Source organism: Oryx dammah, unplaced genomic scaffold (genome assembly GCF_014754425.2).
Source record: "Oryx dammah isolate SB20612 unplaced genomic scaffold, SCBI_Odam_1.1 HiC_scaffold_7, whole genome shotgun sequence".
Classification (NCBI taxonomy): Eukaryota; Metazoa; Chordata; class Mammalia; order Artiodactyla; family Bovidae; genus Oryx; species Oryx dammah.
In genome coordinates, this window is record NW_024070191.1 from 23856105 (window position 1) to 23879635 (window position 23531).

General features: G+C 39.2%; 1 protein-coding gene and 1 long non-coding RNA gene across 3 annotated transcripts in view; one reads left to right on the plus strand and one right to left on the minus strand.

The window, feature by feature from the left end:
* The window catches only part of LOC120865807, a 32052-nt gene extending 8913 nt beyond the window's left edge, over nucleotides 1–23139 (minus strand). Inside the window, exon 1 of one of the 2 annotated variants that reach the window (XR_005721510.1) lies at nucleotides 23070–23139. This is a non-coding gene — a long non-coding RNA (uncharacterized LOC120865807). Of the gene's footprint in view, nucleotides 1–2088; nucleotides 2100–23069 lie in introns of those variants that run through there. The other variant, XR_005721511.1, reaches the window with a different exon arrangement.
* Nucleotides 221–17461, plus strand: ERI1 (exoribonuclease 1). Its single transcript, XM_040243195.1, has 7 exons — nucleotides 221–488; nucleotides 4343–4521; nucleotides 5720–5930; nucleotides 10507–10590; nucleotides 11930–12039; nucleotides 14782–14896; nucleotides 16348–17461. Exons 1-7 carry the CDS (start codon nucleotides 381–383, stop codon nucleotides 16588–16590), a joined length of 1050 nt encoding a protein of 349 aa, XP_040099129.1. The 5' UTR covers nucleotides 221–380; the 3' UTR covers nucleotides 16591–17461.
* Nucleotides 23140–23531: the final 392 nt, after the last annotated feature.

Below are 23531 nucleotides of genomic sequence, written 5' to 3' on the forward strand. Positions count from 1 at the left end.
CTTTGGTGGTCTCCGCCAGGGACCAGAGTCCGGAACCTGGCGCAGCCTCCACTCCGCGCCGCCAGCGTTCTGATTCTCCCGCGCGCGCCTCCCTGCCCTTGGCTCCTCCCATCTCTCTTCTTGCCCCTCCCTCCTCGCTTCTCCAGCCCCCGTCAACGGAAGCCCTCGCGTTCCGGGCGCCGGCTCACTGCGCCTGCGCGGCGTCTGGACGCTTCACGTTCCCGGAAGTGGGAGGTGCCCGCTCGAGTTTGTGTGGCCGCCGCCGCGGGAACGCGAGCCCGGTAATTTTTCAACCGAGAAAGGCGAGGTTTTCGGGCTTGGCCGGGTGAGACTGAGGGAGTGGTGGGCTCCAGCAGCTCCCTTGTGACCTGACACGCGACATGGAGGATGAGCAGACCCTCCAGCCTGGCGACGAGGCCGTGGCTCCCGCGCGGCGCGCGTCTCCTGGGTCGGAGTGCGGGGACGAAGCCCAGCGTCCGAATCCTGAGGTGAGAATCCCCCCGCGCGCCCCTGAATTGAGGGTTTCCCGCGGGAACCGCAGCCCGTGCGCCCTGGGACCCTAGCCTCGGCCGCCTTCCCTGGCCTCAACTCCGGGAGCCGTTCTCTGGGGGTAGTTGTCATTGAGCCCTTTCTAGTCCCAGGTACCGTCTGGAAGTAAGTCAACAGCCAGACGAACTGAGGTTTTAGACGTTCTGAGTGGGAATTCTGCTCTCAACTTTCTGAGTTAACAATCGGTTACACGTTGCTGTCGTCATTCCGGGTAGCCCTAGTCTGTAATTGGCAGTTTATGTTTTTAGAAATCTCACCCTAGCTCTAAGTGTATCACTCCTTAAGACCTTTAAGGCCATCTCCCAGCCTTGGCAGAAGGTAACTGCCTTTTGGCTGGAACTTCGTCTCTGGTTTTTGGACCATTTTACTCCTGCTTCGTATAAACATAATGTATGAATGATGTTGTTAATGATTTTGACAGCTCAGTGGTAGAGCCTACAGTGACAAAGTTGTAAAGACGGTCTTAAAACATCTTTAATCATATTCTTTGATAGGTATAATTATTGTTGACTAGCTGCAGACTGTAAATAATACCCAAACTGGTCATTTTCTATTAATAATATACAAATGCTGAGTGCCTCGTAGTGTGGGTAGTTGGAGGAGGCGTCCAGACTTTTGCTCTTTCCACCTACAGCCAATTCTCCACATTGCAGCTGGAATAATCTTCAGTAACATGAATCTGACTGGGTTTCTCCCCTCCTGAATCTTCAGTTTGCTGGCCCCAGGACTTGGCTCCTTCCTCCATTGTTAGCTGTACCTCTTCCCTTTTGCTCTCAGGGGCCACCATCCTTGGTGTTATGGTGGGTGGTCTTTCTTGTTAAAGGTCTTTTGTGTGCTTTCTTTGCCCTGAGTCTTTGAACAGTTATCTGGATCACCTTACGATGCTACTTTCAAAGAGGGCTCCATATCTCTTCTCTCTAAAGAACCATTTCTACTCCACCATTCTTCTTCAGTTTAGATACTGTCAATAACATAGTCATGTGAGTTGGTACAAAAATAATTTTTTAAAGTTTATGTTTAATGAGAGTAGCATGATTGAATACACTTTACTTTATTTAAATGTCTTAAAACTTTGAGCTAAAAAAAAAACAAACTTTGAGCTATTAGTGACTCAAGGCCTGAATCTGTGTTCCTGGTTGGTTTTAGTGACTGTCATATTTGTTAAAAACCTGTTGTTTTAACAGGATGCTTTTAATAAATGATGATACAGTCCTTTTGTTTTCAGGCTTAAGTAAGCAAGTTTGGATTTCAGCTAAGTAAATTTTCATTATCCCTTATATCAACAAAAGTGTTTTCATAAATGAATAGGTTTTTAATGAAGTAGCTTCAGATTTCATCAGAACTCTTCTTTGGGAAGGATTTTAATCAAGTTTAATTCTGCTTTTAATTTCTTTAATGTGTAGATTCAGAGGCTTTTTTTTTTTTTTTAATAGGTAATGTGCAGGGGTGTTTTGGGCAATAAAATAATGGAAATGTTTCCAAAACATCTATTTCCTAAATGTTCTTGCCACAGAAAAGGTTTCTTTTGATCATGGTCACTTCCATATTGTAAAGATTCTCTCATTTGAGATAACATAACCTATGTAACCATTTACTGGGACATGTGAAAATTGCAAAATGTCACAGTATCATGAAGTTGAATATTCCTTCCTATACGGTGGAGTCTGTCCTTACCTTTCCTCATTGTATGGCTGATACTTTATGACATGGGACAGATGGACTCAGACATTGGGGAGGGTGCCGTTGTCAATCCGTGTATTACGTGGTAAACTAACCTTGTGTTTTTGTAGATTAATAATACATATAGGGTTTTAAATACTTTCTTTCTGCTTCTTAGTGGATTGTCTTGAATAACTTTCTTTGGAAGTTTGTGTGGACTGAAATTTGTGAGAACTGCACCTTGACCGTGTCCTGAACTTCATTGAAGGAGGAGGACTAGAGTTGGACCCAGGGGAGGAGACAAAACTTTCTTTATTGAAATCATGATTTATAACATATTTAGAAGAGGCCTCTTACATGTGGGTAATTTTTGTAACTACAGTTCTAGATAAAAATAAAGCATGTGAGTAGGAGAGAGGACTTAACCAAAGAGAAAAGTCACTTAAATTGACTGAGACATCTGTTTTGGTAGGCAGACTGTTGTTCAGTGTAGAACCTAAATTTTAACCTGATTGAAGATGGAGTTTAAAATTTCACTGTAAGTGTAAAGACAAAGGATGAATTAGGAATCCTGATTATATTCTAATGATAAAGTAGCCAAGCATTGCAAATTTATTATTGGAAGCAAATTATTTTCTTTACCTTTAGTCAAAGATCTGTGAAATAGGTTTCTAAAACATTTGTTATCAAATAACTTCAGTATAATTATTCTTACTTTACAGACAGTTCATACATTGGAATTCCTGACCTCTTCCTCAGAGGAGATGGGAGTATTTCTAGCACTATCTGCTAAACGTGTGTTACATTAAATGGAGAGCTAAGAGTGAGAAATAGTCCCTGAGTCATCAGGATTGGCTCTGACTCGGAGACTGTGGCCTTTCCATGGTTTTCCTTCCTTAATATGTAATTAAAGTTCACATGGGGACAGTATGGTAAACTGTAACTAACAAGTTTTGTATAGATAGCTAGTAAACTCCAAAGTATTTTTGAAAATTCTGGAACATACCTAATATGACATTGCATGTGGAAAATAACTTGTAAATGAATCTTTGGAGCTTAACATTTTAGTAATTTGGGGGTTACCTGTGGCGTGATTAGAGTAGAATTATGTCTTTCTCAACTTGAATTGTAATTTAAGAAAGGAAGAACAATTTATAATGTAGTAACTATAGTTCTCCTGAATAACCTCTCTCTATATATATGTTTGTGTGTGTAACTTTTGGAAATTGTGTGTTTTGAAACAATGTGTTTTCATCTTTGCTTTGGGTGATAACATGTTTTAGATTAGATTTCTGGCCATTTTATTTTTATATTGGCCAGTTTCTGTTAACTTTGTGAAACGAGGTCAGGCTAAAAATTCTCAGGAAGACACTCATTTATATGTGTTAAATGTTGTGAAAGTTTATTTAAAAATTGGTTCATTTGTAAATTTTAGAATATTGTTTGTGAAAGGGTCTAACCTTCAGTCTGTGATGGTAATGTTTATTGATAGCCATGGTAGGTATGGATTTTTCCATTATGGTGATGCCAGTGGTAAAGAATCTGCCTGCCAGTGCAAGAGCTTTGGGTTCAATCCCTGGGTCAAGAAGATCGCCTGAAGAAGGGAATGGTAACCCACTCCAGTATTCTTGCCTGGAACATTCCATGAACAGAGGAGCCTGGTACACTACAGTTCATGGGGTTGTGAAGTGTCAGATACCACTGAGCAACTAAGCACATGGTGTGTGTGGCATTGGGAACCTGATATACTTGATTTTATTTAATCCTTATAATGATGTCTCTCACCTACTGTTTATCATTACCAATACCAAATACCATTTGAGATACTTATTATTATATCTTGAAGATCAGAGGCTAATAAATAATTACCCAACGTTATGCAACTAGTAAATAATCAGCCGGGGGCTCTGCCCTGAGGTTGTTCTGACTCCCAACACCAGGGCTCTTTTTACTTAGCTTCTTTTCCTGTATGGAACCTCGTGACTCAGAAGAGAGCAGGGTAAATTGTTCTGGAAACACATCTTTCTTCTTCCTATGCCCTTTTATTGAACATACAGTACAAAGAGGCCTTAATCTTTAAGATGCTTATACTAACTGTAAACTCTATATATACCCACACTTTATTTTTTTGTAGAAAAAGCAGCGGTGTAGACTTGATGGCCAAGAAACAAAAGTATCTACGTTGATTACCTCCAGTGCAAATGATTTCAGTGACCCAGTTTACAAAGAGATTGCGATTACAAATGGTTGCATTAACAGAATGAGTAAGGAAGAGCTCAGAGCCAAACTTTCAGAATTCAAGCTTGAAACCAGGTAACTAAAAATAACTTTCAAATTGCAAAAGTAGTACACGTTCATCCTAGAAAAGCTTGAAAACACTGACAAAAATCGTCTGTAATGATTAGTTATCAGCTGATTAGTTATCAGGATTTTTCATTGGTAAGATTCCTTTTCAGTGGTAATTTCAAAAGGAAAACAAAAGATTTCTAACAGTCACTAATTGGTGATGTGACCAAAATGTCTTCCTTGTCACTTCCCATTAGTTACAGTTTTTAGATCCTCTTATTTTTACTACCATTTTCTATTTGCTAGCCCCTCTAGGACTCAACCAAGTTATTTGACGAACCAGTGTGACTGCCTTTGCCCACCATAGTTATCTGTTTAGAACAATCTTGTCCCACTTTCTGTTTGTGGAACATACATTTTAAAAATAACTGTAGGGACTTCCCTGGCAGTCCAGTGGTTAAGACTCTAAGCTTCCACTGCAGGTTCAGTTTCTGGTTGGGGAACTTTGATCCTGCATGCCATGCAGCATGGCCAAAAAAAAAAAAATGTAAAACTGAATCTCCTAAATCATATTTTACCCATGGTTAATTAGAAATCTAATTCGAGTTAAGAATCTATTGACTGTGGCAGTGTTCTCCTGGACATGGTTTATTTTAGGATGTCTCCTAAATGAATTTTCCTAGTTAAATAGCTAAGGGGCATTCAACTTTATATAGTAGGCTCATGATACTTTTAAATTCACATGGATTTTTTTTTTTTTTTAGTTATCTAACTTAAAAAAGCCAAAGCAAGGAAAGAGCATAATAAATTTAATTTGCCTGAATTTTTATATTCTGAAATTTGTGTTTGGTCAGTAGAATAATTCAGTATTAATTTCAGGTTTTGTATCCTGTATGTTATCTTATTATATAAGGCAACAGGGCTAGGTAGGTGATGTATGCCAGCAAAGCTTCTGGTGTGAAAGACCAACATATAGTTTATATACTGTACAACAAAAATGAAAAATTACGTGTGAAGGAAAATATTGATACCATATTAGATGTTCTGTTTTAATTAGTTGGCTGCTGACTTAGCTCTGCTTCCTGCTTTCTTTACCTTCATTTTGGCTAACATTTGCTAAATTAGGCTGCGACTGTCAGTGTTCCACCCAATGCCAGCAAGTAGGAGTTCACAGTCTTGTCTGTAAAATTCACCTAAGAGTTCATTTTATTCTTATTTTCAATAGAGGTGTAAAGGATGTACTAAAGAAGAGACTGAAAAACTATTACAAGAAGCAGAAGCTGATGTTGAAAGAGAGCAACTGTGCTGACAGTTACTACGATTACATTTGTATTATTGACTTTGAAGCCACTTGTGAAGAGGGAAACCCACCAGAGTTCATACATGAAATAATTGAATTTCCTGTTGTTTTACTGAATACTCATACTTTAGAAATAGTAAGTAAATTGTTATATTTTAGTTTTTGTTTTAGCAGCAGCTATTCTGGGGTTGACTAGTGAGGTGGAGGATTCCACTTGCTGATTTAGTTAGAGTTCTAAAGAGGGGGTGTTTGCTCTGGATTCATCCTTAATAGATCGGCTATAATAATTTCAGAGTCTGCTGCTCTCCTTTTCCAGGAGCTTAAAAAAACACAAAACCCCCTGATGCCTGGCCCTTGTCCCAGAGATTAGTTGTTCTGTGGAGGGCCCCTAGCATCAGCTTTTTTTTTTTTTTCTTTAAAGCTCAGTTAGTATGTAATCAAGGTTGAGAACTACTGCAGTAGACTACGTATTCTGTGATCTATAAAAATGCTAAGGTACAGAAATTACCTTTCAACTTAAAACTAGTTAGCTTTCTGATGAAAAGTTTATGGGTGAAACAACTCTTGTAACCTTGGCTTTTAAGCCATATGACAGAAATGCATTGTTAGCTCAGGAGCTCAACAGGATCCCTCCAAATAAATGCCATTTGCCTTGTAAAATCTGACCAAGGATTGTAACTGCTCATCTATACAGAGGTACCACTTTTATGGTATCCCCAGTTGCCACACACTGGGAATAAATATAAAAAAGGCTTTATGCATTAAAATACACAGCATTTTTTCCTTTGTGCCATTTGAAGCCTCTTTAGTTATAGTGTTAATCAGCCCATTTAAATAATTCCTTGTCCAAAGCAGATTAAAGGTCAGTAAATTAAAAGAAGGCTTCCCTGGTAGCTGAGCTGGTAAAGAATCTACCTGCAATGCAGGAGACCCTGGTTTGATTCTTGGGTTGGAAAGATCTGCTGGAGAAGGGAGAGGCTACCCACTCCAGTATTCTTGGTCTTCCTTAGTGGTTTAACTGGTAAAGAATCTGCCTGCAGTGCAGGAGACCTGAGTTCAATCCCTAGGTTGGGAAGGGATCAATTCTCCAGGTTCAATCCCTGGAGAAGGAAACAGCTACCTACTCCAGTATTCTGGTATAATTAAAAGAAAAAATGACAGCTATGAAAAATCATCTTGTGCGATTCACTAGGTCTTACTTTCTCAGTGATGGATGAGGCGCTTGCCACTCTCCTCCCACATTTAGACATGATGATTCATTGCTTTCTACTGTGTTGTTCCCATCACATTGTTGTTACTGTTCAGTCGCTCAGTTGTGTCCAACTCTGAGACCCCATGGACTGAAGCACACCAGACTCCCTGTCCTTCACTATCTCCCAGAGTTTGTTCAAACTCATGTCCATTGAATCGGTGATGCCATCCAACCATCTCATCCTTTGTCATTCCCTTCTCCTCCCACCTTCAACCTTTCCCAACATCAGGGTCTTTTCCAATGAGTTTGTTCTTTGCATCAGGTGTTCAAAGTATCGGAGCTTCAGCTTCAGCATCAGTTCTTCCAATGAATAGTCAGTATTGATTTCCTTTAGAATTGACTGGTTTGATCTTGCAGTCCAGGGGACTCTCAGGAGTCTTGTCTAGCACCACAGTTCAAAAGCATAGATTCTTCAGTGCTCTGCCTTCTTTATGGTCCAACTCTCACATCCATACATGACCACTGGAAAAACCATGGCTTTGACTGTAAGGACCTTTGTTGGCAGAGTGATGTCTCTGCTTTTTAATATGCTGTCTAGGTTTGTCATAGCTTTTCTTCTAAGGAGCAAGTGTTTTTTAATTTCATGGCTGCAATCCCATCACATACAAATTCGTCATTTTTCATACCATAAAAAGCCTTAGCTTGATTCCACTTCCCTGACAACTACCCTGTGTCTTTGTTCCTCTACAGCAGATTTCTTTATAAAAGTTAAATACTTGTCTGTCTCTGTTTCCTCCCATTCTCTTAAATCCCCACCACCTGTAGATGTAAGTTATGTATTCCATCCCATCACTCCACTAAAATCACTCCTCAGTGTCATCTTTGACCTTTACCTAAGTCCTGGCGGAACTGACCACTCTCTCCTTGAAACACTTTCTTCAGGGGACTGCCAGTACCCCTCATTGTCCTACGTTTTTGCCAGCCTCACTGGTTTCCCTTTCACAATTTCCTTTGCTGTTTCCTCTTCTTCCAACTTCCTAGTATTGGATGCCATAGGTTCAATCCCAGGTCCTCTTCTCTGTATATACTTTCTCCCTTAATGAACTCACCTATCATCTAGTTCCATAGCTTTTAGAAATTCCATAGAAACTGGTATCTTCTGAATATATATTTCCAACCTCATCCTCTATCCAAAATCCAGGCTGTCACTTAACATCTCTACTTGGACATCTAAACAGCCATCCTAACGTGTTCCAGACTGAATTTACTGTCAGCTTGTTTTATCTTCAGCCTTCCCTGGCTTGAGGGCTGGCAACTCGGTCTTTCTGCTTGCTCAGTCCCGAAACGTTGGCGTCATCCTTGACTCCTATTCTTTTGCATCACACATCTAGGCTATCAGTGGCTCTTGTCTGTTCTGCTTTCAGAGTGTATCCAGAACCAGCCACTCAACTGCATTGCTATGACTGTAGTTTGAGCCCCATTGATTTCTTCTCTGGGTTTACTGCATTTGTTCACCATTTAACCAATCTCTGTTTCTGTCTAAGGGCTTTTCTTGATAGCTCAGTTGGTAAAGAATCTGCCTGCAATGCAGGAGACCCCGATTCAATTCCTGGGTCAGGAAGATCTGCTGCAGAAGGGATAGGCTACCTACTCCAGTATTCTTGGGCTTCCCTTGTGTCCTTGTTCCCTATAGCCAGTTCTCAATTTAGTGACCAGTGAAAGTGAAAGTTGCTCAGTCGTGTCTGATTCTTTGCAACCCCATGGACTATACAGTCCTTGGAATTCTCCAGGCCAGAATACTGGAGTGGGTAGCCTTTCCCTTCTCCAGGGAGTCTTCCCAACCCAGAGATCAAACCCAGGTCTCCTGCATTGCAGGTGGATTCTTTACCAGCTGAGCTATGAGAGAAGCCCCTTTAGTGACCAGAGTGCTCCTTATAAAATATAAGTCATATAGTTTCATTCCTTTGGTCACAACTCTTTTATGGCTCCCCATTTAACTCAGAATAAAACTGATATTCCTTTTACAATCTGGCCTCTAGTTACCTCTGATTACAGCATGTTGACCTGCTTGCTGCTTCTCAGAAATGCCAGGCATGCTCCACCCCCTCACCTCCCAGAGCTTTAGCTCAAATTCCTTTCCTCCAGAGATCTTCCTGCTAATTTCCTTCCTCCCGCCCATCCTTGCAGGCCTGCCTTCCTTCCAAGCCTTCCTTAACTCTTGCCTTCTAAATAAAGTCTAACTGGTTCTCTGTTCAGTCTGAACACCCCCAGATACCAGTGTTTCTGATCCCTCTTATCTACTCTTACTTTTTAAGAACCTTCATCACCTTTTAACTTACTATGTAATTTATTTAAGTAATTATTCAGTATTTGGTCAATGAATGCATAGTTAGTTCTCTGGCATCATTCTGTTACAAATGTTAAATAATACCAGCTTGTAATGGTAAAAGATATTGGATTTTTTTTAAGATTTTCATATAAAATTATGAAATAAAATCCTGATACTTAAAAGGATAGACTTCGTTTATCTAAGAAATCCAAGAAGTAGAATTTTTTCTTTTGAAATATGTCTGATGAGTAAAGGACGTCTCTTAACTTTAGAAGTACAAATGTTCTTTGCTGTTCTTTTACTCTTACAATTATTAACTATTGATAATTCATCTGCTTAATAAACAAGTGTGTAAAAAGAATTTTGTAAGCACTATTTTTTCTTAAATTTTTAATCTTCTATTATAAGGAATATTCTTTGTCTTTTCCTTCATAGCTAGCTAGTATTAATAATTGCTGCCAAGAAATCTTTAAAAGACTTTGAAATTGTCCTTAATTTGAACAAGTGACTTAGTGTGATCTGGTTTAGTTGGGCTAAAGGAAGAAGCACTTAGATCTGAGCCTGATAATAACAGTTCTGTCCTTACTGAGTTCACAGTTGTTGTGAGCACAAAATAAGAATGCAAACCTGAAAGCTTCTTCAAGAGGTTAAACATTGCTAAAATAATTAGTGCTGTTAATTACTGCTCTTTAAACTGCTGCATGCCATATTGTTAAATTTTGATTACTTGGAATTCAGTTTAATGAAATCTTAATATAAAAAGAAGATCTAATTAGGAGTGAATGAGAGCAGGAATCTGAATTAATTTATTGTAACTGAAAACTAGCATTTCTTCAGCATACTTTCTGTTATTTAAAAAGCTCTTAATATCTTCAACTAGAAGTTGCATTAATAGGCTTTACATTTCCAAAATATTATAAGCAAAGTCATTGGCGTTTTGCTCCTCTGGTTAAACTTTGGTTTGAAGACTTCAGATACTTGTTCTAAAACATTTGTAAAGTGTGAAACATAATTTTTTAATTAAAAAATTAGAGTAATTTGGGAATAGTGCATTATCCTTAAATTGTTAAAACTGTAGTCTCTGCCTTAACCACCTGTAAGGTTACAACCCAGTGTGGCTGATATTGACATATATTATGTCATATATCTTAAGTCATAGAAATACTTCAATTTGCTGTCCTTCTCTTGTAGGAAGATACGTTTCAGCAGTATGTGAGACCAGAGATTAACACCCAACTTTCTGATTTCTGCATCAATCTAACTGGAATTACTCAGGTTATCATTCTGTGTTCCTTTTTCTAGAGTTTGAAGGAAGTTTTGAAATTAGGGATTTATTTCATAAAATTATTGTTGTAAACAATTAAATGTGAGACTTTCTTTTCTTGATAAAGATCTTTTGCTTTGTAATACTTAGAAAACAGGAAAGCACATTTTATACCTGATAAGATATTTTTCAGCCTTTCCTTTTAAAGTGTTGTAATGATGAATCTAAGCATTTCATTTGTTTGGAGCATTAGTGAAGAAAGAGTTAAGTTACCATGCTGCACTTGGGGATGAAGTTTTAAAATATATCTGTTTACAACCTGATTTTATATATAGTGTAATTCTTTTTAGGTCTCTGATTTTTGGTTGTATTCTAATGTGGCAAGCCCTTTGTCCATTTACTTAGTTGCTTTATTCATTCGTTCAGCAAATATTTGAGGGTGTGCTGTAATATCTGCCGAGCTACAAGGGATACAGAAATAGTCAGGATAGTCTCTCTCCTCAGCTTGCTTAGCAATTGTAGGTTGGGGGGACTGACACAAAAAGACAGTGGTCACAGTATGGTTGGGATTACTGACAGTCAATGTTTCCTCAGGGTGTCATAGGCCCCTGTCGAAAGACCTTTCTCTGACAAAGGGAACGGAGGACTGTCCTGGGCAAAACTCAAGTTGGTGAGCTTGGCCAGAGTCACGATGGGTAAACAGACGTAAAAGAATGACTGGGCATTTCAGGTGTGAAGGGCAGAACTTTTAAGTGGTTCAGGATGGTTCAGGTATCTTATGGGCTGATGAGAAAATGGTCACAAATAAAGCTGAAGTAATAGAGATGAGCTGTATCATGAAGGGTCTTATGTGTCTTTTTTGTCTGGAAAGCCTTGGGGAGTGTTTGGAGGATTTTAAGTATGAAAGTGATGTGATGGATGATTTACACCTTAGGAAGATGAATGTAGTATGTTTTGGAAAGATGTGAGCTTTGAGATGCAGAGACACTCTAGAGGGTCAGGGCTCTCAGCTAAGAAGAGCTTGCCCTTCTCTCCCCTCTGGAGAATCGGGAGCCACTAGGTTGAGGCCTGAAAAAAGAGAATGCCTGCGGATGATCTTAAATCTTCATTTGGGGATGATTATATACTTTAGTTGAAAGCAGTTCCTAATATTTGGCTATAAACAATTTTTAATCGTCTTACAATTGGAATTTTGAGTGAATCTTAGCCTAAGAAACCATAGAGTTCAAAACATCATAGATAAGACTGTGTCCTGCTCTTTCATGTCCCTCCAGTGTTTGTATGCTGAGTATTTTGTAGGACTGCATGTAACTACCGTGATTTTTATGTATTTTACATTCATATCCTCAGGATCAAGTAGACAAAGCCGATACCTTCCCTCAGGTACTGAAAAAAGTCATTGACTGGATGAAATTGAAGGAATTAGGGACAAAGTATAAATATTCCATATTAACAGATGGGTAAGTGTTTAGGAAATTTATCTTAATCTGCTTTTTAAGATTAAAGATGTCCTTATTCATCTAACTTTTAGAATAATCACAGAAAATATTATTTCCTGAAGGAGCCCCCACAGCAGACAGTAATTTTCCTTTCATATCATTATCCTTAAATTTTTAAGTCCTAGGGGTCAAAGCCTTTGACTGTGTGGATCACAATAAACTGGAAAATTCTGAAAGAGATGGGAATACCAGACCACCTGACCTGCCTCTTGAGAAACCTATATGCAGGTCAGGAAACAACAGTTAGAACTGGACATGGAACAACAGACTGGTTCCAAATAGGAAAAGGAGTATGTCAAGGCTGTATATTATCACGCTGCTTATTTAACTTATATGCAGAGTACATCATGAGAAACACTGGGCTGGAAGAAGCACAAGCTGGAATCAAGATTGCTGGGAGAAATAACAGTAACCTCAGATATGCAGATGACACCACCCTTATGGCAAAAAATGAAGAACTAAAGAGCCTCCTGATGAAAGTAAAAGAGGAGAGTGAAAAAGTTGGCTTAAAGCTCAACATTCAGAAAACGAAGATCATGGCATCTGGTCCCATCACTTCATGGGAGATAGATGGGGAAACAGTGGAAACAGTGTCAGACTTTATTTTTCGGGGCTCCAAAATCACTGCAGATGGTGATTGCAGCCATGAAATTAAATGACGCTTACTCCTTGGAAGGAAAGTTATGAACAACCTAGATAGCTTATTGAAAAGCAGAGACATTACTTTGCCAACAAAAGTCCATCTAGTCAAGGCCATGGTTTTTCCATTGGTCATGTATGGATGCGAGAGTTGGACTGTGAAGAAGGCTGGGCGCCGAAGAGTTGATGCTTTTGAACTGTAGTGTTGGAGAAGACTCTTGAGAGTCCTTTGGACTGAAAGGAGATCCAACCAGTCCATCCTAAAGGACATCTGTCCGGGGTGTTCATTGGAAGGACTGATGCTAAAGTTGAAACTCCAATACTTTGGCCACCTCATGCGAAGAGTTGACTGATTGGAAAAGACCCTGATGCTGGGAGGGATTGGGGGCAGGATGAGAAGGGGATGACAGAGGATGAGATGGCTGGATGGCATCACTGATTCAATGGACATGAGTTTGGGTGAACTCCAGGAGTTGGTGATGGACGGGGAGGCCTGGTGTGCTGCAATTCATGGGGTCGCAAAGAGTCAGACACGACTGAGCAACTGAACTGAACTGAACTGAGGGGTCAAAGAGAGGAGCGAAAGAAATAACAGTCTGATCCAGGACTAGAAGATTAAATATTAATATGCAAAATCTAAATGATTTTATTGTTTTTATCACTACGCTTCTTGCTCAGAAAAGTCCAAACTCTTCAGTCTGGCTTTCAAGGCTCTCATCTAATCTTACCCTACCTGTGTAGCCTAATCCTCCTGCTGTTTCTCTTTTTCACTCCAGTCAGGCTGACACGTGAATCACAGGGGTTTATCCTTACTCTGTGTATGCATGCAACTTTTCCTCTCTGCTGGAAGGTTCCCTTCCTTCACTATTTACTTCTTTATTACTCAAAGCCCACCTCGTGTTTTACACCAGACATTAACTCATGTTGATGTCTCTGTTGAAATCTTACAGCCTCTGCAACAGGTACCATTCATGTTGGCATCTGACTAAATATTCTGGTATCTAAACTTTATGTGTGTAAGATTTATGTTTGCAAGGAAATTAATCCTTTCAGAGCAAGAGGTTTTGCAACTTGAGAATCTTCCATATTGTTACTATAGTGCTGAGCTTGAAATTATGCTTCATAAGCATTAGTTACATGAAAAGTATGGAGATGAGAGCGATTAAAACAGGGATTAAAAATGGAAATTTGTGAAAACATTGATGAGCCTCTTTATAAATCTATTACTGATTTTCGGGATAAATGAGGAGTGTCCCTGCTTAATTACACAGGTGTCTCTGTTATAACATGGTGTGTGCAGTTCTATAAAAACCTTGCATTCTGGGACAAATTGTTCAAAATCTATGCAATTTTGTAACCAGAGGACTAACAAAACAGTAATTGATATACCTCCAGAAATAGTTTGGACAGTCCAGGTAAGCAGCCTGGGGTCTGTGGAAGTCACCTCAGAGGATGTTACAAGTACACAAAAGCCAGAGGATCATGGGGGCAGGCACTTGTTTTTTATTTTCTTAAAAGTACTCCACTTGCCTTACAGCAGCTGAGTTGAGAATTTTCCTTTTTTCTTTCTTACTGAAGAGTATGATTTCAACTGCTTCAATTCTGACTCCTTTGGCTGAGGAAATACTATGTATCAAGCAGCACAGTTTCCACATGATACAGTCAGGATTCTTGATTTGTGGTGTTGAAGCATGTACTGTGGCAGAACAAATTGCGTTCTAACTACTTGATATCATCTGTGTTCCTCTCAAGTATTTTGTTCATTTGTTTGTAGTTTTTATTTCAAAGCATACCCTCAAAGACCTTCCTCATGTGATAAACCTGGCATTAAAAGTAAGCTGGGCAGTTCTTTAGAGTTGTGAAAAAATGCTCAAGAGGATAGAGGGGAAGTTTATTTTTGAGTTATTGTGGAGAAAGAGAAGTTTGTTTTCTGAGCTTGATGTTATGTGTAAATATAAGAAGGGTGATGTATCAATAAAAACAGATAGAATGACTTAAGATCCTCATTTTAAAGAATGGTATAGCATGTATTTAATTCAGTTTTCTTTCCTCTTTCAACTCAAGTTCATGGGATATGAGTAAGTTCTTGAACATTCAGTGCCAGCTAAGCAGGCTCAAATATCCACCTTTTGCCAAAAAGTGGATCAATATTCGAAAGTCGTATGGAAACTTTTACAAGGTAAGATTACTATATTGATTATATTGCTCTTGATGATAAATTTATTATATTTTGCATGTACATAAAGTTGTAATTTACTAGGGACTTTTCACAGAAAAAGATCATATAATTATTCAGATTCTAAATAGTTATGTTCATGTGAGTTTAGAAAAATAAGCTATCTTCCTTACTCAACCTATTACTCAAAACAGGGTAAATGTATATGTATTGTTGTTATTCAGTTGCTAAGTCGTGTCTGACTTTGTGACTCCATGGGCTGGGCTTCCCTTTCCTTCATTTTCTCCCAAAGTCTGCACAAGCCCATGTCCACTGATGATCTTTAGTAACAGAGATTTGAAACTGAAATATATGGCTTGCTTCTGGAACAGACGGTTCATACTGATTTTTAATTTTAGCAAAGTTAATATGTGTGTGTAGTGTGAATTTTTTAAAATACTAAATAATATTGCAGGTCTTAAATAGTCTTCCCCCATGGCCCTTACCCGGAGAAGGCAATGGCACCCCACTCCAGTACTCTTGCCTGGAAAATCCCATGGATGGAGGAGCCTGGTGGGCTGCAGTCCATGGGGTCGTGAAGAGTCAGACACGACTGAAGCGACTTAGCAGCAGCAGCAGCAGCATGGCCCTTACCAGTACTGGTTCCATTTCTCCCAAACACTTGCAGTTTTTTAAGCTATTTCTTCTCATATTAACCTTCCTATTTCTAAATTATATATTTATGCTATTTCTTGAGTTTTCAGTCTGAGTTATCTGTTGAGTTCTTGGAGTGAACAGCGAAGATTTAGCTCCCATTAAACAGTAACCATTCCTGCCTATCCTTCCCTTCCCTGCGTCTTTCTAACTCAGTCACATTAGCTTTATAATCATTATTCAGTGTTTACATTTCTAATGACTGTGGAGAGCGTTCACAAGTTTCAATCAGATTGTTTGCTTTTTTGGTTGTTGCATTTTAAGAATTCTTTATACATTCTAGATGTTAATCCCTTTTCCTATATGTGATTTTCAAATATTTTCTTCCATTCTGTGGGCTGCCTTTTCCCTCTGGTGATAGTGTCATTTGATATATAAAAATTATAAATTTTGTCAGTCAATTAAAATAATACATTACAGAAAAATACCATGCAAAACAATTAGTTTGGGTTAAAACAGTAGGGCTTCAACTTAGCTGTTCAGAACAATGTATTTCCTTTCATAAATAATTAAGTTACAAAGCTGCAAACTTTGTTTTATGGACTCCATCTGTTTATATATATTTTTATCTAAAACTCTAAGATCATTTTTTTCTCTAAGTCTGGGAATTTTATTTGCTTCATTTGATCTAGGAGTATTTGCCCTTTGTCTAAATTTTTACTATCTTGCCTATTACTGTTAATTTTCAGCCTCTTAATTTTCCACTTCATTGAGACTTACAAAATACTAAAGAATTATTCACTGAGCTGTCCATGTTTCAGGTTCCTCGAAGCCAAACTAAGCTGACAATAATGCTTGAGAAACTCGGAATGGATTACGACGGGCGGCCTCACAGTGGTCTTGATGACTCTAAGAACATTGCACGAATAGCAGTTCGAATGCTGCAGGATGGATGTGAACTCCGGGTCAACGAGAAAATGCATGCGGGGCAGCTAATGAGTGTGTCCTCTTCACTACCAATAGAGGGCACTCCAGCGCCACAAATGCCACATTCCAGAAAATAACAGCATTTTTGCCCTTTTGCCTGTGGATCATTCACTGTAACTGGAGCTGCTACAAAGAGGTAGCAGATGAATACCTATTGAAGTAGTCCTGCAGTGCAAACTTGAAGCACCTTAAACATTTAAAATCTTATTACAGTAATAGGTATACACATACATATGTGAACAGATTCCGTGGGAGGGCATATTGAATTCCTTGTCACCAGCACTTTTGATATGAGCAGTATTTGTTACACAGTAACAGTTCTGCTTAGAATTGAATTTTATAATTTAAGGTGTCCAGGATGTATTTCTTTGGGTTTAAAATGCAAAGGTTTATTGGCTCTCCCCTTGAATGTCATATCTTTCTGATGTTAAAATATGTGATGTATTTCTACATTGACATCATTAAATCAGATCATTTCTTCAAATGCAGAAAAGATCAGAAAGGTGGGCCTTATCTACTAGCCTTTGGGTTTTAAGAATACCAGAGTCCTTTTGATTTTTGAAGCTTATTTGTGAACATGAGCTGTGAGTGGTAAATTTCATAAAGAACTTAGTAAACATATCTGCCTGTGTTTTTTTGTTTTTTCTTTATAACTGGAAGGCTCGTGATAGGTTATAGGGTCTGGTTAAAAATTCAGTTACTGATGAGGTCAATGGAAAGTCAAAAGAAAAGGAATATAAGGCTACAGCTTGAAGTTTATAATATATAGATAAATCATTGAGGTCATGGATTTGGTTTTTTGGTTCCTCTCCCTCTTGTGACATCTGCCCTATTTCTTAAATCTAAGAGACCATGGTTTGAATTAGACTTTCAAGGTCACTTCTTAATTTTGCATTTGTATTCAACATTGTGAGTGAGGTTAATAAAGTCAAATAATACTTTCTACCATATCTTATGTTTTTATTGTTAAAAAACTGATTTTACATAGTGACCACCAAATGTTGAAAAGTTAAGTCTTAACTAATTCTGAAAACAAAAATGTATTTATATAGTTGAGAAAGTAAAATTCCCCTAATCTAGAAATACTTATTTTCAGAATTGGATTTCCCACTGTAACTTTCCTGGAACAGTTTTATTAGCACTGCTTCTTTTCATTCACTTCCTAATAGTGAAATAGGTGCTACTTTATTTTGATGATATATACATTGTAATCGAATGAATTTTATAGAGGTCTTCTAACCCTGATGCATAGGAGGAAAGTAGGCATTTTTCTTGGTATAAGAATTCTCCACAGAGTGCTGTAGGTTTTTAACTCAAAAAAAATGAATTCCTGCCTCTCAGGAATTATAGAGTCAGCATAATAAAGATTAATTAGAAGATAACAGTGGAGAATGCGATGGCACCCCACTCCAGTACTCTTGCCTGGAAAATCCCATGGACAGAGGAGCCTCGTAGGCTGCGGTCCATGGGGTCGAGAAGAGTTGGACACGACTGAGCGACTTCCCTTTCACTTTTCACTTTCATGCATTGGAGAAGGAAATGGCAACCCACTCCAGTGTTCTTTCCTGGAGAATCCCAGGGACAGGGGAGCCTGGTGGGCTGCTGTCTATGGGGTCACACAGAGTCGGACACGACTGAAGTGACTTAGCAGAGGATAACAGCACAGTGTATGTGATGCCCTTAGACATACATACAGATTATAGTAAAACAAAGACATCTAGATGTCTTCAGCTTAAACAGTAAATTCTTGAGGTGAAAGGGATATATGCTAAGGTTTTTGTTAACCTAAATAGCCCCATGCAATATACCATGAAGTATTACTGGACGTTTTAAAGCATTTCCTTCAAATGGTTACAGAGGGACTGTGCCAGGGCCAAGTATTAATATTCAGAAACAGCAAGTCACCAGCAAGGTGTGGATGCTGAAATGTCCAGTCACACTCCCTAGGCAATTTTTCCACATAGCCACATCACTGTAGAATTCAGATTCATGCCACAGCAAAGCTGGAGTCCTCTCACCAACTTTCAGAGTTGCTTACAAGAGCTGAAATTTGCAAGGGAGAAATCCGAGGATAGCAAAGAAATATATTAAATTGCCTTCCTCTTTTGTTTTCAAGTCCAGCTGCTAATCTCTTTGCCTATTTTTCTTTTTGCCAAGTATCAACAAGCTCATTTTATATATATAGATAGATAGATAGATTTCTTTTTAAGACCTTCAACAATATAAGCTCTCAATATCCTTTTGGCTCAACTGAATGTTTTATCTGGTGATGCTTTACTGTCTAGACTTTTTTTTTTTTTAACTCTATTGAGGAATAATTGACAAATATGTATATATTTAAGTATAAACATTGTGATTTGATACACATTGTGGAATGGTACCAAGATCAAGATAATTGGGACATACATTACCTCATATAGTTAGCTTTTTTCCTTTTTTTGATGGTGAGAATGCTTGAGGTCTTCTCTTGGCAACTTTCAAGTATTCAATACCATATTATTAAGCATGGTCACAGTACTATACATTACACCTTGGAAATTATTTGTATAACTGAAAATGTGTATCCTTGACCTACGTTGTCTCATTTCTGCCATCTTCACCTCTTGACAACCACCATTCTGTTGTCTGTTTATATGAAGTTGGCCTTCTTTTTCTAGATTCCACATATAGGTGATACCATAGTGTTTGTTTTCTCCATCTGGCTTATTTCAGTTAAACTTCCAGGTTGATCCACATTGTCTCAAATGGTAGGATTTCCTTCTTTTTTATGGCTCAATAATATCCCTCTGTGTGTATATGTGTGTGTGTGTGTGTACCATTCCCGCCCCCCCCTGCCGCCACGGTATTTTTTGAGTTCCCTTTTGACTTCTTTGAGCCATTAGTTGCTCAGAAGTATATGTGTAGTTTCCAGTTATATGTGAGTTCACTTATGTGAACTTCCCAGTTTTCCTTCTGTTACTGATTTCTAGTTTTCATACTGTTGCAATCAGAAAAGATACTTAGTATGATTTTAGTCATCTTAAATTTGTTGAGACTTTTTTTGTGACTTTACATATGATCTATCCTGAGAATGTTCCTTGTGTGCCTGAGAAGAATATGTACAGGTAATACCTCAGATGGGCGGGTTTGGTTCCAGACCACTACAATAAAGTGAGTCATGTGAACTTTTTATGTATGTTTACACCATAGTCTACTAAGTGTGCAATAACATTATGTCTAAAAAAATTTAAACATGGTATTGCTAAAAAATACTAGTCATCATCTGAGCCTTCAGTGACTCTTAATCATTTTGTTGGTGGAGGATCTTACCTTGATGTTGATTGCTGACTGACCAGGCTGGTATCTTGAAGGTTGGGGTGGCTGTGACAATTTCTTAATAAGAGACAGTAATGAAAGTTTGCCACATCAGTTGACTCACAAATTATTTCTCTGTAGCATGCAGTGCTGTTTGACAGCATTTTATCCACCTTTCAAAACTGGAGTCCTTTCAAATCCTGAAACTGCTTTATCAACTAATTTTATGTAATATTATTAAATCCTTTGTTGTCATTTCAGCAGTCTTCACAGCATCTTCACCAGGAGTAGATTCCATCTCAAACCACTTTCTTCACTCATCCATAAGAAGCAACTTCTTCCCCATTGGTTTTATCATGAAATTTTAGCAATTCACATTTTCAGGCTCCACTCTTAAAGCTAGTTGTCTTATTATTTCCGCCACATCTGCAGTTACTTCCTCTACTGAAGTCTTAAGCCTCTCAAAGTCATCCAAGAGGATTGGAATCAACTTCTTACAAACTCCTGTGAATGTTGATACTTTGACCTGTTCCCATGACTCTAGAATGGTGACTCCTTTCCAGAAGGTTTTCCATTGACCCTGCCCAGGTCCATCAGGGGAATCCCCGTCTATCACAACTAGCCTTCAGTTCATTTCACTTGCACAGTCGTGTCAGACTCTGTGACCCCATGAACCACAGCACACCAACAGGACAGGCCTCCCTGTCCATCACCAACTCCCGGAGTTCACCCAAACTTCTGTCCATTAATTCAGTGATGCCATCCAATCACCTCATCCTTTGTCGTCCCCTTCTCCTCCTGCCCTCAATCTTTCCCAGCATCAGGGTATTTTCAAATGAGTCAGCTCTTTGCATCAGGTGGCCAAAGTGTTGGAGTTTCAGCTTCAGCATCAGTCCTTCCAATGAACACCCAGGACTGATCTCCTTTAGGATGAACTGGTTGGATCTCCTTGCAGTCTAAGGGACTCTCAAGAGTCTTCTCCAATACCACAGTTCAAAAGCATCGATTCTTCGGTGCTCAACATTTTTTATAGTCAAACTTACATCCATATGTGACCACTGGACTAAAGACTAAGACTTGAAAGTTGAAATATTTCTTGATTCATGAGCTGCAGAATGGATGTTATGTTGGTAGACATGAACACAATGTTGAATAATGTTGCTATTACTGCATTGGCAATGAGCAGTAATATCTTGAATCTTTCTGAGCAGTAGGTTTCAACAGTGGGTTTAAAATATTCAGGAAACCATGCTGTAAGTGTGTTGTCATCTAGACTTTGTTGTTCCATTTGTGGAGCACAGGCAGAGTAGATTATCATTCTTGAGGGCCATGGGATTTGGGAGATTGTAAATGAGCATTGGCTTCAACATTAAGTCACCAGCTGCATAAGCCCCTAACAAGAGAGTCAGCCTGCCCTTTGAAGCTTTGAAGCCAGGCATTGACTTCTCTCTAGCTATCAAAGTCCTAGACAGAATCATCTTCCAACAGAAGAGAGTTTTGTCTACAGTGAAAATCTGTTGTTCAGTGTAGCCACCTGGATTAATTAGCTAGATCCTCTGGGTGACTTGCTGCAGCTTCTACCTCAGCACTTGTTGCTTCACCTTCCACTTTGATATTATGGAGACTCCTGCTTTTCTTAAACCTCATGAACCATGCTCTGCTGGCTTCACACTTTTCCTCACACTTGTCCTCATCTCAGCCTTCATAGAATTGAAGAAAGTAAGGGCCTTAGTTTGGATTATGCTGCAGCTTAAGGGGATATTGTAGCTTGTTTGATCTATCCATACCACTAAAACTTCCTCAGCAATAGGACTTTCACTTTCTTAAAATTCATGTATTCACTGGAGTAGCACTTTTAATTTCCCTCAAGAACTTTTCATTTGCATTCACAACTTGACCATTTGGTGCAAGCTGCTACTGCTAAGTCACTTCAATCGTGTCCGACTCTGTGCGACCCTGTAGACGGCAGCCCACCAGGCTCCCCCATCCCTGGGATTCTCCAGGCAAGAACACTGGAGTGGGTTGCCATTTCCTTCTCCAACGCATGAAAGTGAAAAGTGAAAGGGAAGTCGCTCAGTTGTGTCCAACCTTCAGCGACCCCATGGACTGCAGCCCACCAGGCTCTTCCGTCCATGGGATTTTTCAGGCAAGAGCACTGGAGTGGGGTGCCATCGCCTTCTCTGTTTGGTGCAAGAGGCCTAGCTTTAGGCCTATCTCTGCCTTTTGCCTTTCTCACCAAGCTTAATCATTTCTAGCTTTTGATTTAAAATGAGAGATGCAGGACTATTCCTGTCACTTGAACACTTGGAAGCCACTGTAGGGTTATTAATTGGCCTAATTCAATATTGCTGTGTCTCAGAGACACAGGAGAGGGAGAGAGATGGAAACAGCTGGTCAGTGGAGCAGTTAGAACACAGAATATTTACTAAGTTTGCTGTCGTACATGGGCACAGTTTATGCGCCCATAACAATTACTATATTAATATCAAAGATTGATCAATGAATATAATAACATATAATAACAGTGAAAAAGTTTGAAGTATTGCAAGAATAACCAAAATATGCCCACAAAATGAGCAAATGCTGTTGGCAAGATAGCACCGATAGATTTGCTTAACACAGGGTTGCTACAAACCTTCAGCTTGTAAAAACTGTAGTGTCTGTGAGGCACAATAAAGCAAAATCCAGAAATGAGGTATGCTTGTATTCTGTTGGATGGGATGTTTTATATATGTGTGTGTGTGTGTACATGCTGGGTCTATTTGATCTAAAGTATCATTCAAGTCCATTATTGTTTTATTGATTTTCTGTCTGAATGATCTATACTTTGTTGAAAGTGGGATATTGAAGTCCTCTACTATTATTGCATTGCTGTGTATTTTTGCCTTCAGATCTGTTAATAATTGTTTAATATATTTAGGTGCTCGAGTATTGGGTATGTACATATTTACAGTTGTTATATCCTGCTTAAATTAATTCGGACCCATTTATCATTGTATGGTGACCTTTGTCTTTTGTTACAGCTTTTGAGTTAGTCTGTTTTGTTTGATGTAATTGTGGCTACTCCTGACTTTTGTTTTCTATTCTAATAGGATATCTCATTCCATCCCTTTACTTTCAGCCTATGAGTGTCCTTATAGCGCAAGTGAGTCTCTGGTAGTGAGCATATAATTCAGTCTTGTTTTTACATATATTCATCTACTCTTTTTAGTTGTAAAAAATCATTTACATTTAGAGTAATTATTGATAGATAACAACTTACCTCGGTATTGTTCTTTGCTTTCTGATTGTTAAGTGAGCCCTTTGTTCCTCTCTTTATGTTTGTCCTTGTGAGTTGATGACTTTTGGTAGTGGTATGCTTTGGTTCTTTTTATCAGCAACCGATGTCCCAGAAATGGTGGGACAGAGTTGTGACCGAGGCCTGGGAGTCGGACACAGAGCAGTCGCAGCCCTGGTTCAGTATATGGCAAGGTGTGTGGCATCCACCTGTGGAGAGTGGGCCACCGCTGCATCTGGGGCCCCTGGGGGCAGGTCTCACTGAAGTGCAGTCCCAGGAGCAGATGCAGTGGGGGCCCTCCAGACAGCCCTGCTGAAGTCTGTGCAGTCCTCGACAGCAAAGGCTGCAAGCGTCCACAGCAGGGAGGCTCACTGGGGTTCTCCTGCTCTCCTTTCCCCATCAAGTGATTCCTCTGAGGGCATCCTTCCTGGAGCCGAGCTGCTCTGG

What these genes read in the sequence shown, in the direction of transcription:
- ERI1 (XM_040243195.1), top strand. Translation starts at nt 381, where the DNA reads ATGGAGGATGAGCAGACCCTCCAGCCTGGCGACGAGGCCGTGGCTCCC. An exon ending in ATACTCATACTTTAGAAATA is followed by an intron (nt 5,931 to 10,506) that starts GTAAGTAAATTG and finishes CTTCTCTTGTAG; the next exon opens with GAAGATACGTTTCAGCAGTA. An exon ending in TATTCCATATTAACAGATGG is followed by an intron (nt 12,040 to 14,781) that starts GTAAGTGTTTAG and finishes TTTCAACTCAAG; the next exon opens with TTCATGGGATATGAGTAAGT.